We start from the raw sequence: 16,485 nt of genomic DNA on the forward strand, positions 1-16,485 counted from the left end.
CGTGGCGGTTGGCCAATCACAGCGTCGCCGGATTGCTTGCATCTCGATGGAATGGTGTTGCGATCCTGCTGTGTGAATTACTATCACGTGGTCAAATAAAAAGATGCGACCAAATTAACATTAATTATCTTATTTGAAGGAATTATACACCAATAACTTGTCTTTCGCTCATGTTTCTACAGAATTCAATAAATGCATCTTCACCTGTGACCCAGCAATCGTTCGGACCAGAAACTTTGAAATGTGGTAATGTTTGCGACGTACAGACACAAAGAGACAGACAATGATATCTAATGTAAGCGAATCAATTTAAAGACTAGAGAAAGATGCCGGGAAGTAGAAACCCTTAAGATAAAAACTGTAGCTGTGTCATTTGTCCACTGGGAGGGAGCAGAGATTAGGAAAACACATCACAGTGGATGAATTGGTCCAGCATTACTATGGAAACATGTCCACTATCCAAGACCACAGAGCTCACAAAGTACATGTTTTTCCTGAGGCTAACTTGTTTTTTTTTTTTTTTGCATTTTTAAAGGACTGGGGGAATAATTTTGCCTCAGTCTATATATATGAGGGGGCGCGATTAGACATCTACTCTGCATTGATCTGACCTCACCAAAGAAGATGATGGTCTGAATACAGGACTCGCAGCCCAGTTGAGATTAGAAACACAAGGCAATTAGTGCACTGTATAAGCCAGTCAAAAGTTTAATGTTGGTGTGTGTCCACTACATTGATATGTGCACGGCTTGTCAAATCAGTGGCTGAGTTAAACAAACCTAAACTGTTGGCTTGGAGGAGAAATTGTATTGCAAAAAACACAGTGGTTGAGAGAAACATTAGAATAAAAAGGTTTTAAGAAGACCTTGCTTAAACTGCCACAAAACAAATATTCAGAGATAAATGCAAAAATAATAAAATAAAATAAAAAATAGAGACTTTCTTCTAAAAAATATCATACACCTGTTAGTGTAAAAGTAGAAAACACTCACTGTCTCTGGATCTTCTGACACGTCTAACTCTCAGTAGACATCATTGTAATTCACTAAAGGTCACCTCAACATTAATATTCCTGGGCCAGTTCAGTCCTTTTTCATTTAGGGAAAACAAAAAGCTTTTGTCTTTCTTCAGAGAAATGTAACACCAGGCTCCACTTTATATGCGACTTTGATAGAAAATTTAAATAATGTGTAAAAATTTACACATTATTTCTCACTTAATACATGTGGATGAAACCGATTTCAGCTTCATGAGAGAAGGGCAACTCCACCATGCTTCAAGTCTGTAACAAAGCCAATGGGATTCACAGCAACAGTACGTTGTTCAAAGGTTAACATGTCCATGACTAACAGCCTTTAATAAAACAGCAGTGACTGAGCCTTTAACATTATTCCTAGGCTCAGGCTCAGGTCCAGTAAAGATCTAATATGTGACTGGGGAGCATGTAAAACTCCAAAACACAATTTCTTTGCTATTTGTGACATTTTGATCCTATGAATCACTTTCATTACTTACTACTACATTAATCATCTGAGCTTCCCCATTAAACCAAGGCTGTTTTTCTTTCAGCTCCTTCATAAAAAAACCCTTTTAGTGAGTTTGTCTCTAAAGTCCTGCAGCTCTTCATTAGTGGAAAAAACAGCTGTGAAGCTCTAACTGTGGTCACGTTGACTCAGATGCGTCAGCGTCTTTGTATCACTTCAGTTATTTTTACTTCTACTTTTGTCCCAACGTTTTGTCAATCAATATGTTCTTAGCCTGAAATATTGTAGACAGAGACTTTTGTAATATTTTTAGTAATAGTATTAGTTTTAGTGATGAAGTTCGCTGTTTGTTTTGCAGCATAATATCGAACCGTCACTGGAAGCACCTGTAAACCTGCGGTCTGACTCCAGCTGCCACGTGTTTGGTTTACCCAGCTTCACCTGAGGGACTTTTATAATAAGGCTTTTTCACAATTAACCTTCTAATCATGTGTTTTAAATGGCTGCACTTTGAGTCTCCAGGGGATGAAATCAACAGCAGGTTCATGGAAATAGATTGAAGAAAAAAAAGCTCTGATTATGCTGATATTGGCTGTGAGCAGGAAGAGTCACTTCCTTGATGGATGCAGATGATAATGTTATTTTCTTGAGCAACATGCTCCTTATTAGTCGCCATTTATCATCTTGGGTCGCTGCGCGGTGCAGTGGCTGTGCACACGTGGAAACACATAATTACCAAGCTAACATGCAGAGACTGAAACGCATTTTTTATCTGACAAAAGATGATGCATTTCATTGGAGTGCAGCGTAGAGGAAATGAATTTCACCGAAAAATAAGGGTCAGGGAGATTACTTTGATGTACCCAGCTTAAGCACTGTGGCCGACGTTGTTGCCGTCATTAAATGTGATTACTGCAGCCGCCCAAAAAGCATGGAGGTAAATTCAGCCAGCAGACATTAGACCCAGCCAGGGGGTTTCATTTGGAGCGTTGCTCTGCAGCAAAAACCCAAGGACAAGGTTTGATGAGCGGATGTTTGCACCTTTACATGCACGCACGACTTTGGTCTCCTCCGAGTCCCAACCTGAACATTTGCTGTCGCTGACGCAGATGCGGATTTGTGCTTAATTACGAATCAACAATAACCTCCTGCACAGCGTCTGCATCCGATCTCACCGGGCGAACGTGATAATTGGGAACGGTCAGAAAAACAGGTTTCTGGCTAAAATGAAGGAGAAAATAGTTCATACATTCCACTGTGTTGACTTTGTAGAGATGCTGTCAACCTGCAGGTGTGAACACACTGACGCATCAACTCTACAGGCTCCACACACAGTAACTAGACCTGTCCTAATAATAGAAGCACATACTTACCAACGTCACTTTTAATATTTGATGCAGAACACATCAATCTCTCCAATTACTGTCTCCTAATTATGCACTTTACGCTTCTGTTCAGCTCATTAGTCAACAGTGGATCCCACTTCAATTATGATAAAGGTTCTACAACTCATAACTCATAAACATTTCAAACCTATTTTCCACATATTGACGTTTAAAAAAGTAGAAAAAACAGTTGAGTCAGTTCAGTATTGAGCTGATAAAAGTAGTGTTGAGCTCTTAGAGCAGGTCTGAGCTATTAGACAAGAGAATCCATGTTTGGACTGAGTCTCACACTAAACGCCAATATGCATTTATTGAGACAGAGGGTCCTGAAGACAGAAGTGGATGTTTTTAATGAGTTCAGCAGGAGTCCGCAGCTACGCGAGGGGAGAAAGAAAGGAATCAGCAGAGTCTCTGCCTCGTGTCTAAGCAGGAGGATGGGGAGGTGAAGAAGTTAGTGTGAGCTCTAAGCAGAGAACAACAAAGGACATTTACTAACAGGCAGCAGGATGCACAGCCATGATTGCATTGATCAAAATGAATCTTTGGAGCATTTATTTTAATCCAGGCCTTGGAGGCAGGAGCTGCAGCAGAAACCTCAGCAAGTGGAAAAAAGCTCCTCAATGAGCTAAATGTTAAGAGGACCGTGGAGGATTTGGGGAAAGTGTCCAGTGTCCTTTCGTGGTGAGGAGCTTTCGCATCAATCTGTTCTTTGAGCCGTTGGAGAGATCTCAGCTTCTCTGAGGAGACGTCGAAGCCTGACAATCACTCACCACCTGCACACATGAAAGAGTTCAGAGCCTCCTGTTCATCAGAGGAGAGAACTGTCAGCTCAGATTAGGGAGAAGAACCTTAAACATGCACACTGCTGGTTTATGTGGAGGTGTGTTCACTGACCTGCTTTTAATTCCTGCCCAAAGAACCTGCGTGAAGCTGTGAAAATGATAGAAATGTTTAATGTGGAGGGGGATAAAAGATGAAAGTAGAGCGACAGAAGAGATGCTTTTACCTCAGAGGCAGCAGACACAACACCGAATCCAGAATTCCCATCACACTCGACTCCAACCGCTCCACCCGCAGAGAGAAAGCACTTAACGCCACCGATTTAAGCCCAACACAGCCATCGCACCACACTTCACACTAGACCTCTGCTGAACCTCACTCCTGTCCACAAACGCAGCAGCGTCAGCGGGAGGTGAGCCTGCCGTCGCCTGCACTCGGCGCATCCCTGACCAGCGCCTCCTCCGTGCAATGAATCCACAAAGCACGAGGCACCTGCACGACCCAGAACGATGGAGTGCCCTCCTCAAGCTTCACCGTCCAGCTGAGCGGCACCCGGCTGATAAAAGCGCATCAGCATGACGATGCATTTGATTTTGGTGAAGGAACAGCAGCTGGTGCAGGTGGAGCCTGTTTTAGCCGCATTATGCAGCTGCTTCATCATCTTAGTAATTAGTAGCATCTATTATTCACGAATGTTATGAAGCCAGTCAAAATGACTGATTCATGCAGAGAAGTAGAGCATCAGACACTGTTAACTTTTTCGTGCATGTCATTAAACGGACGAGGGCGCTTCCGCTCAGCTCTAATATTTGCACAGCTGGACTGAATCTATGCAGTCGTTCATGTGCATCTCAGCGCTGACGGCCGAGCCTGGATGTCGACGCACCGCCTGACGCTTCCAGAGGCTCACCGTCTGCCTGGACGTGAACCGGGGGTGAGTCTGACTCCTGCACAACAAGCTTCCATCACCGCCCACAGCTCAGCCTCAGCCTTCACATCCTGCACCGCCTCAGCAGAGCAGCTGTGACCCCGTCACTCGTCCGCTCAGCGCGATGGGGTCTGAATCTTAATGGACGCACATGTCGGTGTTTAATCCAGTCAAATGTCACGTCACAGTCCCGACTCAGCACCGGCCCGGCTCATGGAGAACATCGAGCTGATGTGAAACAGAAACGCTAAGATGAGCTGAGGTGACTCCATTTTAAGTTCATAGCTTTGTTTTTCCTTACATTCAGAAGCACCCAGGCTTAAAGCGTCCGTCCTCGTAACTTAATGTGGAAACGGGTCCATCCATATATTTAAGTGCATTCAAAGAAGTGGAGGATGAATAAATAATATTGATATACAGAAGACGACAGAGAACTTAACTCCTACTGCAGCGGTTCATCATCACTTTGTTCTTGGCTCTTTACAGACAAGGAGACAGACAAACTCATCTTCACTTTTCTGTATACTCTAAATTCCATATTAAAATAAAGCCTGCCCATTCCTTCTGACATTAAAACCAACCACACGCTGATGATGTGAAACTATCTGTTTCCTGCATGTGACAGAAGAGTTCAGCCTTCTAATACTGATGACACTTATTAAAGGTCAAACCAATCGTCTGCTCAATGAATAACTAGTCTGATTGAAAATTCCAACTGCTGATTCCCACACAAAGCTCAAAACACGAATAGCTAAGACACACGCACGAGCGCAGCGTGCACGGAACCAGCTCACAAAACATAAAGGAGTAAAAACGGTATTTGAATCTTTCACTGATAAAAACATAACGATTAATAAAAGCTGGTTTTATTAAGTTGCATTAAGGACACGCTGGTCGACGCAGCTTTTCTGTGCCGGGTTCTGCTCATAGCGGCTGTGATGAAAGGCTGCTGGCGCTGGAGCAGCAAACTGAGTCCTGTTTACTGGACCAGAACAACAGAACCGATTCTGACCACTGAGGCCACGCAGTTCGGCCTCGACGCTCGGCCCGGCGAGAATGAATTCATGATGAACACGCTACGAATGAAGCTGGCTCCGTGATGAATGTTTTCTACAATAGCAACAGATAAATGATGAAGCTGCTGTCTGTGTCCTTGTAGAGCAACACGTAGACCTGAATATGCTCCTACAGTAAAATCACATTTTGGTAACGGCCACAACAATAAATGTTTTAAATCCAGGAAACAAACACGCGGCACCGAGCTCTCAGGTCCAATCTGACAGTTTTATCCACCTTCCTTTGTGGTGCCACTCAACAATAAGTTCACCTTCTCCCTCAGTTTCTGTCATAATTACTGAGAACCCACTGCAACAGGACTTTGAGTGAGACCAGCTGATGTAATCACTTGAACTGGTAGGAAACAAAAACTAAAATGTTCACGCTTTACGACAGCATCCACCTCAACAAGCGCTGGCTGAGTCCTCAAGGACGTCTCCATCCCTCTGTGTTTTAATGTGTCTGTCTTTTGAGAGTCGTGTTTGCGAAGCAGCCGATATCAAACTCCTTATTTACTCACAAAACCCTCCTGAAGGACCTGAGTCGGATCACGAAGGTTAATGGCAGCTGCATTAGCAGGCAAACAAAGTGCAACATGAGGAAAGAGCCTCAAACTGAGAGCGAGCTGAGAGGAGGAAGAACACGCTGGCAGCGTGTGTAATGTGAAACACACCATCAGTGGGCGAGTGATGCAAACTGAACTTCAGCGGCGCTTCGATGATCGGATGAAAGCTAACAGACACCAAACCCCCTTCACTGAAAAGCACCAGTGTGATTGTGAGGGTTCATCAACAATCAACCAGTTCAGAAGAGACCTTTTACTCCTCTGGCAAACAACAAATCCTCTGATAAAATGACTTTATCCCTGAAGAGGAGCCAGACTCGGTGGTAAAACACTGATTTGCCTTCTTCACCTTCTCTCCGCTGGCTCCTTGTGAACCTTGGACTCTGGAGACTGAGCTTCAGCTCCAAGCAGCTCCAGTTCCGGATCCGGAAGCAGACGACTGATCGTTAGCAGCACCGCGGCCTGTTTATGACTCTGACACCAGGGTCAATCAGTTAAGGTTAAGCTCTTAAGCAGCACTTGTAACGTTTTAGCGCGTTTTACTGAATTAACACACGAGCGGCTCTGCTCCACCGTGAGTTGGGCTTTAACTTGGGTTTAGATGTTTTGCTTAATTGTCTACTCAACATCCAACACGGCGTCATGCTCTCACTCTGGCACTGACACAAGCACTTTACAAAATTAATTCTAATGAGGAGAGCTTTGGAAAATGGATTAGAAGGGGCCGAAAGGTGCGACAGCGGAGCCGCACATTAACTCCAGCGCAGGCGGACGGTGTAAATGGGGGATTGGCTCCGCTGGAGAGGAGCTGCTCCATTAAAGCTCCTAAAAGGCTCAGCTGCATCCGCCACGCGCCGCCCTCGGCTCCTGCGCGTTCTTTACTCGGCTGCGCCTCCAGTTTACCTGCCGCAGCAATTTGGACAATTTCGCTCCAACGCAACGTCGCCTCAAATTGCACAAGTGATTCTCTCCAGGCTTTTGATTTGCTCCACTACATCTTTCATTTTTACAGACTTGCTTTTACCTTGGAGCTCTTTAAAAATGAATAATTCAAGCGCAGCCGTTTTATTCTCTCCTGGCAGCAGATGAGGGATAATGAAGTTGCGTCCGTCCTGATTTTGTGTGAAAGCCCAACGGAAGCGGGGGAATTTCTCCAGTTATGACTTTACGAGCTCCTGGGCTCCTCCTGAGGTGGGGTTTCCTGCTGCGCTGCCCTGGGAGCTTGTCCTTCACTGCTGATGAGCACATCCTTCACCTGAAGGAAGCGGGGAGGACTTCTGCACCGCAGGGGGCCTCTCACTTCAAAGCTCATGATGGATGCACTTCAGAAACAGAAGCAAGGTTAAATCCATCAAACACATGATATGACCTAACTATACTATATACAGACATGCACCTCTTCAGGTCAATGTGAGAAAATAAGAGTGTAAAATGAATTCATACAGTCCACTGGCCTCCAGGCAGGAGGAGACGGTGAGAGGCTGATGAGGACTTCAAACGGACTCATCAGCTGTCACTTTATTATCCACAGGTCAAAGCAGAGAGCTCGGTAGTGTGGGGGCGTCACAGCACTGCAGCTCAGTCTCATAAATCCATCCTCAGTTAGTGATCACATACAAACATTCACACACAGCTTGGCTCAACACGTTGGTCCAAGAGTTTTAATTAGGGCCCGGCCAGATTTCACCTGTCAGCAGAGAGTGACGCTTCCCTGGCGACACTAATCAGTGAACTCCAGTAATGATGAGGCTCAGCGTGAGCAGCAATGTGCTACAACACGTCCCAGAGGAGGTCACTCACGAAGGTTAATGAGGCCACGCATGGGCTTGTTTTACCTCCGTCTCGTTTCTGCCTCGAGGGCGTTTCTTTAAATCAGTCGTCTGAGCCCTTCACTTCCTCAGAATACACTGACAGAGACACACGCATGTGTTACTATTTTTATCGCCGACTGTTTAAAACACTGATGTGCTCAGCATGTGAACATACATCTTATTATGGAGGAAGAAAAAGAAAGATTTGACTGCAGTATAAATGTCATTTAGATCTATTCTCCTTGGCAACAGACCCTGAGGCGACTTACTGTATATTTGCTTAGAATGAGTCACCGTGGTGTTTTTATTCACATGACATGAGGAGCGTGTTCAGCGGCTGACAGCACCAACCTTCTGCTCGGACGCGTCAGCCGTCAGCAGGACGCGCGTTAGGAGCCTCATTGTGTGACGCGTCAAAGCTCCTGGAAGAGGAAAATGAAATAAAGTGAAGCTTTCAGAGCATTGTGTTTTCAAAAGTAAAGCGCAGAGCAGAAGACAGACAGACCTCTGCTCTGCTGGATGTGAAGTCCAAAGGTTGCACGTAAATACAGCAAATAACAGCAGTGGATGTGGATCCTCACAGCATGACGCAGTCAGAGGGATTCAATCTAACATTAATCTACTGTACTTGTTCATCAGCGGCAGATAAAGGACCTTGGACTTTGCTCATTTCTTTGCTAATTTCTCTTACAGTTTTTATTGGATGCTTTGACGTTCAATGAAACAACACATTCTCAGTTCACACACAGGTCTAAACAGCAGCTTCAGTGTCATAATGACACACTTTGTTTGCTAAAGGCTCTGTGTCAAAACACTGGAAATATGCAGCAAAAACTCATTTCACCTTCAAACAACACAACCTGCAACCAAGTACATGAACATATCCAATCAGTCATAACAGTGGACAGCAAAATACAAACCACTGGTCTCAGTGTGAATCAGTGCTTCATTGATCGTCATTGGAGCCTGTTGCTCTTTGTTGTCTTTGTAGTTTATGTCAAATTTACCTTTTATGCAAAGAATTGGATCCAGATGAAGAAATGCTTTGATTTATTGAATCATGACATTCATTTTTCAAACTGTGGCAGAAAACTGAAATATTGTAAATATTACAGAAAATATATGTAAACTAAAATACAGTCAATCTATTAGAGGATGATACACAGCCGCTGTTGATACTCAGTCAGTGCTTTAGACCTCCTCCAATAATGTTGGTAAAGAACAACACAGACCTGGTGCCATATTTAAGGAATAAAAGCTGATAGAGGAGTGTCAAACAGGTACTATGTGTCACGGCGCTCAAGGTAGTGGACCCACATGCAACAGCGGAGACAAGACTGGGTGGTAACGCAGTTTACTAGTTCTCGTGGTCAGGCAGGCAAAGGTCGATACACAGAGTAGGCAGGTACAGTACAGGCAGGGTTAGACAAGCAGTAGTCACAAGACAGGCTAGGTTCAACTCACGGCAGGGCAGGATCGTAGGCAAGGCAAGAGTCAAGGTCAAGAGAAGCAGGGTCATACACGGGTTTCAAGAACATAGATACAAAACGCTGGATTGCTGGCTAATGCTCGTAGACAATCTGGCAACCGGCTGGGGTGAGAGGTGGTGCTTAAGTAGTGGCTAATGATGGCTAGATGGGAAACAGGTGTGTAGTCTGGAGCAGGAAGTAAAGCTGGCAGCAACTAATAATGACTGAGGCAGGAAGTGACAAGAACATAAAACCGGAAATGACATAAACAGTGGTGCAGTGACTGAGTCCATGACACTATGGTGAGTTCATACTGGTCTTACTGGTTTCTAATAGTTACAGTAGGAACAGATGGTTTCTCTTTGGTCACCAACGCCACAACAAAGGAATTTGGATGTTGTCAGTGTTAACTGTTTTGCAAAAGGGAGGAGAAAATGTATCAATCCAATGAGAACACAATGGCTGCATGTGTGTGATGCTCTGCTGGAATAGTTATGATGAAAATAAGTGGAAGCTAGTTATGCAAAACAGGTCAAAGTGGCATATCAAAACTGTTTTTTTCACTGGACACACATAATTGAAGTATTTATCATAAACACTGACAATAGAACTAACACGTGTACAGGCTGAGACCTTTACCTTGGGATCATAACCATGGATGGATTTGATTTAAGGTTGATTCAAAGAAGCTTCTAATAAAAGCTGTCTTTATGAAGATGGACACGGTTTGGTCAAAATTGGCTTGATTGAGATCTGAACTGATCCACTGAGGTGTTTCTTGCCTTCCAGCAGCTCGGATCAGCTCCCCAGACCCCAGCAACCCCCAGGACCTAGTGATTAGGATAATGGAAGCTTGCCTCAGAAATCGTGTGAGCTTTTATACATTCTAATTTTTCAACATTTTGCTCAATTTTACCATTATTCTGAAAATATCAAGCTCCGGAGTGGCTCATAATGAGGCTTTTATTACTTCTATATGAATGCAAGCGAAGTAGCTTATGCAACAGCATTAGGTGGAGTCGCCACACTTGATAAATGTCATATGTAAATGTTATATAATATTTAAAGTTCTGTTTTGCAGCCAAGTTGAGATGCGGCGACTTCTCTTGTGATTTGATCTGCGGTCGCTCAGCACAAGTTTTGTTTGAAGTGGTTTCGAGACGGACAACGAAAGCAGGCAAACGATGCTGTCGTCTGAAGCGAATCTGCGGCGGATGGATTTAGATATAGATTTTAATCAATAGTTTGAGCAGCGAACCCTGAATAAAACCACTGAGCAGAGTCGGTGATCTGATCCGTATGCCAGAGGCGGGACGGAGGAAGAGGAGGAAGGGGCTGAGCTCGATGACCTCCAGGACACAAGCGCTGCTCCTGCATTCTGAGCAGCTCAGAACCACGTCCACACAGATTAGGATGACTTTAATGGGACCTCATCATAATCACAGAGGCTAATGAATAGGACTAGACCACAGGAGGTTTCCCTTCACATCTGTCCTGACATGTAGTGAATGTTTACTCATCTTCCTGTGTCACATACGCGGCGCTGCTTCGCTGCTTTGTGTATCTCCATCCTGAATTTTCCTTGAATCTCTGAAACTTTCTTCAGGCGAGTGAAGGTCGAAGCACTTCTTCTAAAGTATTTTTTAGTTATAATAACAGACCTTGGGACTTGAGAGTAAGAATGTGTCACACAGTGCACTGTAGATGCAGCAGTGTTCTATGAAGATGATCGGCCTCATCATCCAGGAGCAGACGAGCTGTGGACACTGGCACTAACCACCATTTGGAACTCGAGTGGCAGTTCATGCCCACAAATCTCATGAGACCTTCTGCAAATAAACAGACTCTTTGAACAGTCTGATCAGCGACACTGATCACTGCCTCAGCAGCTCACACAGTTGTGGAGGCTGTACTTAAACGAGTTACTGTAAATTCAGCCGGTAGCTTCATTATTGGACAGTGTTACTTTGTTAACCTTCATCCACGCCTGTCGGGTGTAGATGACTTTAATCTTGACTGGACAGATGCTGTAGGTGGGACACAACCACCCAATCACATTCAGAGCAGTGGCCTCTGGAGGAAGCTCCAGCGGGAGACGGTGGGTCTCCCACTAAACAGTGAGCTCACACTGCAGTGGATCCTTAGCCAGGTGCTCAGTCTAGTCTTACTGTTGCAGCCTCTGCCTCCATGCGTCCTCCCTGTAGCAGAGGGTGGCTGCGTGTGGGAGACGGCCTGAGTTCTCAGGACACTCCGGTCAGGTGACATCGCGCACATGTTGTTATGGCGATCCATTAGCTTCCCACTCGCACAGACGCACTCTAATGCAACCTGGGGATAAAAACACTTAGGCCCGTTCGAACGCAGGTGTATAATAAACAGGTTGGTAAAGGACAAATGGAACCAGTCAAACAAAAGCAGGAAAACCGCTCATCTTGTTTTTCATTTACACGTCTGTTAGCGACTGTTGTGGTTGAAGCTACATGAGGACATGTGGTTTGTGACATTTGGCTCAGATTGGCTGTTTTGGAACTAAGGACATCACACAGACACATCGGTTCTCGGTCATTTAGCCGCCTAATTGGCGCTAAGTGAGAGGAGCTGACTTGGAGGTAAATTCCAGCATTATTGGCTGCGGCTGAATAAGGCAGGAGTGGAGTCTCTACGGGCAGAGCCCCAGGACGCCGGCGTGAGTCAGAGGTGACCGGGCGTCGAGGCCACGGGCGAGAAAGAGAGGAGAGAAAACCAGGTCCACATGTAAATAGAGCATGAGGAGGTTTCAGAACCTGAACAGGACGGTGACACTGATTCATGCGTGTGGCGTCGTGAGGGTGGTGATGATGCAGCGGGCGGCGATGCCTGATGCCCAGCTGGTCACGACGCCGCCATCACGATGCAACACGGAGGATTCAGAGGCTCAGTGTGTGACCCGCTGTCACGCAGACGCTCCGTCTGGTGAGATGGTAAAAAGGCTGATTTAATGCAAATCCCCAACACAAGATCACCTGCTTCTCTGGATAAACGTGTACAAACCTGGGCTCCTGTTGTTCTCTGAGGACCGGCTGGATGCTGGAGGAGCAGCTTGCCTGGCAGCGCTCTGTGACTGGTGCATTATGAAAGAATAAGCAAACTCTCTCTCTCTCTCGCTGCCTGAATGTGCCCGACTGTAGATGAGATCATTTTGCAGAAACCTCCATTACTGCAGGTATTCCTCATTACCTGTAGGAACGTAACGTAAAGTTCAAGGGCCTTCAAGCCTTCAGTCTGCAGCCAGAGGAGCACGTCTGAACGGAAGCAGCTCGAGCCAGTGTTTGTGTGGATGCTTAGAAGGCATTTAGAAAACGTGGAGCTTGTTTCAGCTCCAGTTAATGAGTGTAAGCGTTTCCTACACAGATAGTAAACACTTCATTAGAGAAGATGATCCTTCATCCCAGTACTTCATTAAAAACTAGAAAACATCCCGACTTCGCTCTGATTCAGCGTTTGCTTTATTATCTACGCTTCCATCTCAACTTGTCTGCTCTATTAAGACATAATGAAATTTGGAATTAACTTTTTCTATTTGCCACACTGACGCCTCCACAGCTTTAATGAACGCTGGCAGAGGCCATTTCTTTGGCGCAAAAACATCAGATTTTCACCTTGGGAAAGAAAACATGATTCATTACTATAACTTACAGCCCTTTGGTTGAGTCAGTGTGAAAACACTGGTTCCTCAGAGATGCTCCAAAGCATCAGCAGCTCCTGTGAATGAAAGGACTCCAGATTCTGACAGATTCTGAAATTCAAAAAGCAACCACACAGTGTTTGCATTAAGGTCACAGAGCTCAGAATCAGAGCTGAGCTCACGTGACACAAGGTTTATTTACGTTTCTCTGCAGCAGTGATTCACAGACGACGCAGTCGTCAAGCCAACGCTCACATCGGCTCACGGTGAAGCTTCTAACATCGAACCCACAGTGTAAAGGCAGAATAAATAAGGCAATATTTACCTAAACGGGAAAAGTGTCACAGAGGATACGGCTGCTTCTTACATCACAGTGCAACATAGTTAAGGCCCAGATAGAAAGCAATAAGGTACAAACACAGAAAAATAGATGCTGTCTGTTTTCTCCCATTACATCAACATGAAAAATAAATTTACAGTAAATGTCATGTGCAGAGACGTGCACGTGAAGTTTTACATCAAGAAGCACAAATTCACAGTAGCTGACTGTAAAAGCCAAAGACACGGCTCCGACTGGATCCCCCCAGCGGTTTCGTGGGGCCGAGCAGAACCTGGCTGTGCTATTAGCTCACACTAAACTACACGTTCACACAAGGAACTGTGGAATCACTTCTCTTTTTTGTCACAAAGCTTCTTGAAGAAACACATTGAGAGTCTGCAAACCCTACATACTGTAGGTGCCATCATGGAGGCAAAGAATACAAATACACATTAGAAGAAATGTTTAAAGCCACACAGAAACACAACATGAACCAGATGCTTCTTGACCCATTTTCTGCCTGAGAAACACTCACGTTCACTGAAACAGGCTTTAAAACACCTGATTATTTTCCCTGTGTCTCTAAAAGTCATATGCTCTTAATACTGTAGGTTATGTTGTAGGTTTCCAGCCCAGGATGAGTCCCGTGAGAGTCAAGCAGGTCGTCGTTGATATGCAGAGTGTGAGCGACGGAGACGGCAGCTGGGCAGAAGCAATATGTGGCAATTCCACTTGGTGCTCTCACCCCGATCTCGATAAGAAATCTGCTTTGATCTTAGTGTTTAGAAGAGCCAGAATGAATCACACGCCTAGAATGAGTTCTGCTTTCTGCACAGAGAGATCATCGCCTGCATTAAATGAGTGAGTGGTCTGCTTCCACCCCATCATTGTGGTTCATTAGCACTAAATGTTGCACATTTGTTTACATTCATTGTGTTAAATCAAAGCGTCTGCCGTGAGGACGAACATGGAGGTAGTCTGTCAAACGCTTGTGCATCTGCTAAATAAATACTATACACGTGATTCTGATTCACTGTGACACTGAAGAGCAAAAGAGGCAAAAGGAAAATCAGGGAATTTGTTGAGTTCTCTACATTCTGGTCACATTTCCTTCAGTGATGCTCTGCCTCACACAGTGACTGCAAACCTAGCTCTGCACAAACCTGAGGCCAGCCCCTGATCATTAATACTTTTACAGACAACACAAGCACACGGTCCACAGGGGCTCGACCTCCCACGTTCCATTTCAATTGCAGATTGAGGCTCCGCTGACATGAATCAGCACAGCTCACACACACAGCAGAGGCTGCGAGCAGCAGAAAAACTCCTTGAAGGTTTTACGCATCTCCTGGCTGCGGAAGGCGTAGATGATGGGGTCAATGATGGAGTTGCACATGATGAGGATGAGGTACATGTTGAAGTGGGACATGAAGCAGGTGCAGTAGGGGTTGCGGGGGCAGGTGATCATGAGGATGAGGTGGAGGAAGAAGGGCGCCCAGCACACCACGAACACGCCCAGCAGGATGGTGAGCGTGATGGCGCCCTTCATGTTGGCCCGCTGGTGGATGGGCGCGTTGCCCGGCAACGCCGCGATGCGCTTCATGTGCAGGCGCGCCAGCAGGAACATGTGCACGTACAGCGACGCCATGAGCACCAGCATGGTGAAGAACATGGTGATGAGGCAAATGAGCACGGTGGTGCTCTCTGAGTAGATGATGAAGAGGATGCCGGACACCGTGCACCACGTCCAGATGGTGCTGATGACCAGCGTGGCCCGTCGCAGGGTCACGATGTTGTGGTAGCGCAGCGCGTAGAAGATGGTGATGTAGCGGTCCACGGCGATGGCCAGCAGGCTGCAGATGGAAGCCAGCAGGGAGCTGCAGATCATGGAGTCGAACACATTGTCCATGCTCTTGATGAGCGAGGCCGGGATGGTCAGGTTGCCGCCGTTGATGAGCTCTATCACAATGGTCTCGGAGGCGTTGGAGACGCTCACCAGCATGTCGGCAACAGCCAGGCTGCAAATGAAAAAGTACATGGGCGAGTGGAGGTTCTTGTTCTTGACTATAGCAGCGACAACCAGGATGTTCTCCAGCAGGCTGACGATGCCCAGCGAGAGGAAGACCTCGGTGGAGATGGGCAGCTGGCCGTAGCAGCCGGCAGAGGCGTCCTTCTGCTCGGCCGACAGGTCCTTGGGCAGAGCCGTGGAGGTCTGGCTCCTGTTCAGGTAGCCCTGGTTTAATCCAAGGTGGTCTGTGGCGTTCATTGTGTCTCCTTCCTCTCTTCCTGGGTCATGTGTCCACTTCAGGGGCTTTGACTTCCAGCCAACCGCGACTGGAACAACCTCAGGGGCCTTGAAGACGAGTGGAAAAGGATTTTCTCTCTTTGTCCGGGCACCAGAAACGCAGCTTCCCTCAGAGAGCTGCTGCTGCTGCTGTTAGTTAAACACTCTTCTCTCATCTCTGTCCGTCTGGAGAGACAGTGTGCGTAGTAAGTTAAAACAGCGAAAAGCGAGGAGGAAGAGGGGCAAGAGGACAGAAGAGACGCGAAGAGACTGCACTTGCGGCTGATCAACAGAGACTGAGACCACGAGAGTCCGAGCAGCAGCAGCAGCAGCAGCAGCAGCAGCGGCAGCGACTTCAGCCAGATCATCACTTCGCCGCCTCCCTGGGTTCTTATATAGCAGGCAAACGCACGCACACAGACCCAGCCGCGCTCCGTCCTATCGGCTGCCTGTCGGCTGGGAGGAGGAGCCAGTCAGACAATGAATGAGCAGGTTTGGAAATGAATGGATTCATCCCTCGATTCACTGTAAAGCGGAAAAGAGATTTGAGATTCAGCTGAATGTCTTAAGCTCCTGGTCTTTGACTGCAGTTACTGTGTAATAACTCATTCGTTTACTTCTAAAGCTGCAGGAACATATTTGCCCACCAGGGGGTCGTTTGACAGACGTGTTAATAAAGTGCTGCCTGTTATAGTTTACATAGTAAAGTTAGTTTACAGTGTAAAGTGTTTCTTTTTGTG

At 46.1% G+C, this 16,485-nt stretch overlaps 1 protein-coding gene across 7 annotated transcripts in view; it reads right to left on the reverse strand.

Annotated features, from left to right (window-relative positions):
• Positions 1-13,281: 13,281 nt before the first annotated feature.
• Positions 13,282-16,485, reverse strand: part of mc4r (melanocortin 4 receptor) — an 83,394-nt gene continuing 80,190 nt past the window's right edge. For all 7 annotated transcript variants that reach the window (XM_055508039.1, XM_041070305.2, XM_055508038.1 and 4 more), the window contains one exon: positions 13,282-16,270. In XM_055508039.1, the coding sequence (XP_055364014.1) occupies positions 14,750-15,727 (978 nt within the window). In that variant the 5' untranslated portion in view covers positions 15,728-16,270 and the 3' untranslated portion in view covers positions 13,282-14,749. The remainder of the gene's footprint in view (positions 16,271-16,485) is intronic.

The sequence above is a fragment of the Betta splendens genome, chromosome 4, assembly GCF_900634795.4.
Source record: "Betta splendens chromosome 4, fBetSpl5.4, whole genome shotgun sequence".
Lineage (NCBI taxonomy): Eukaryota > Metazoa > Chordata > Actinopteri > Anabantiformes > Osphronemidae > Betta > Betta splendens.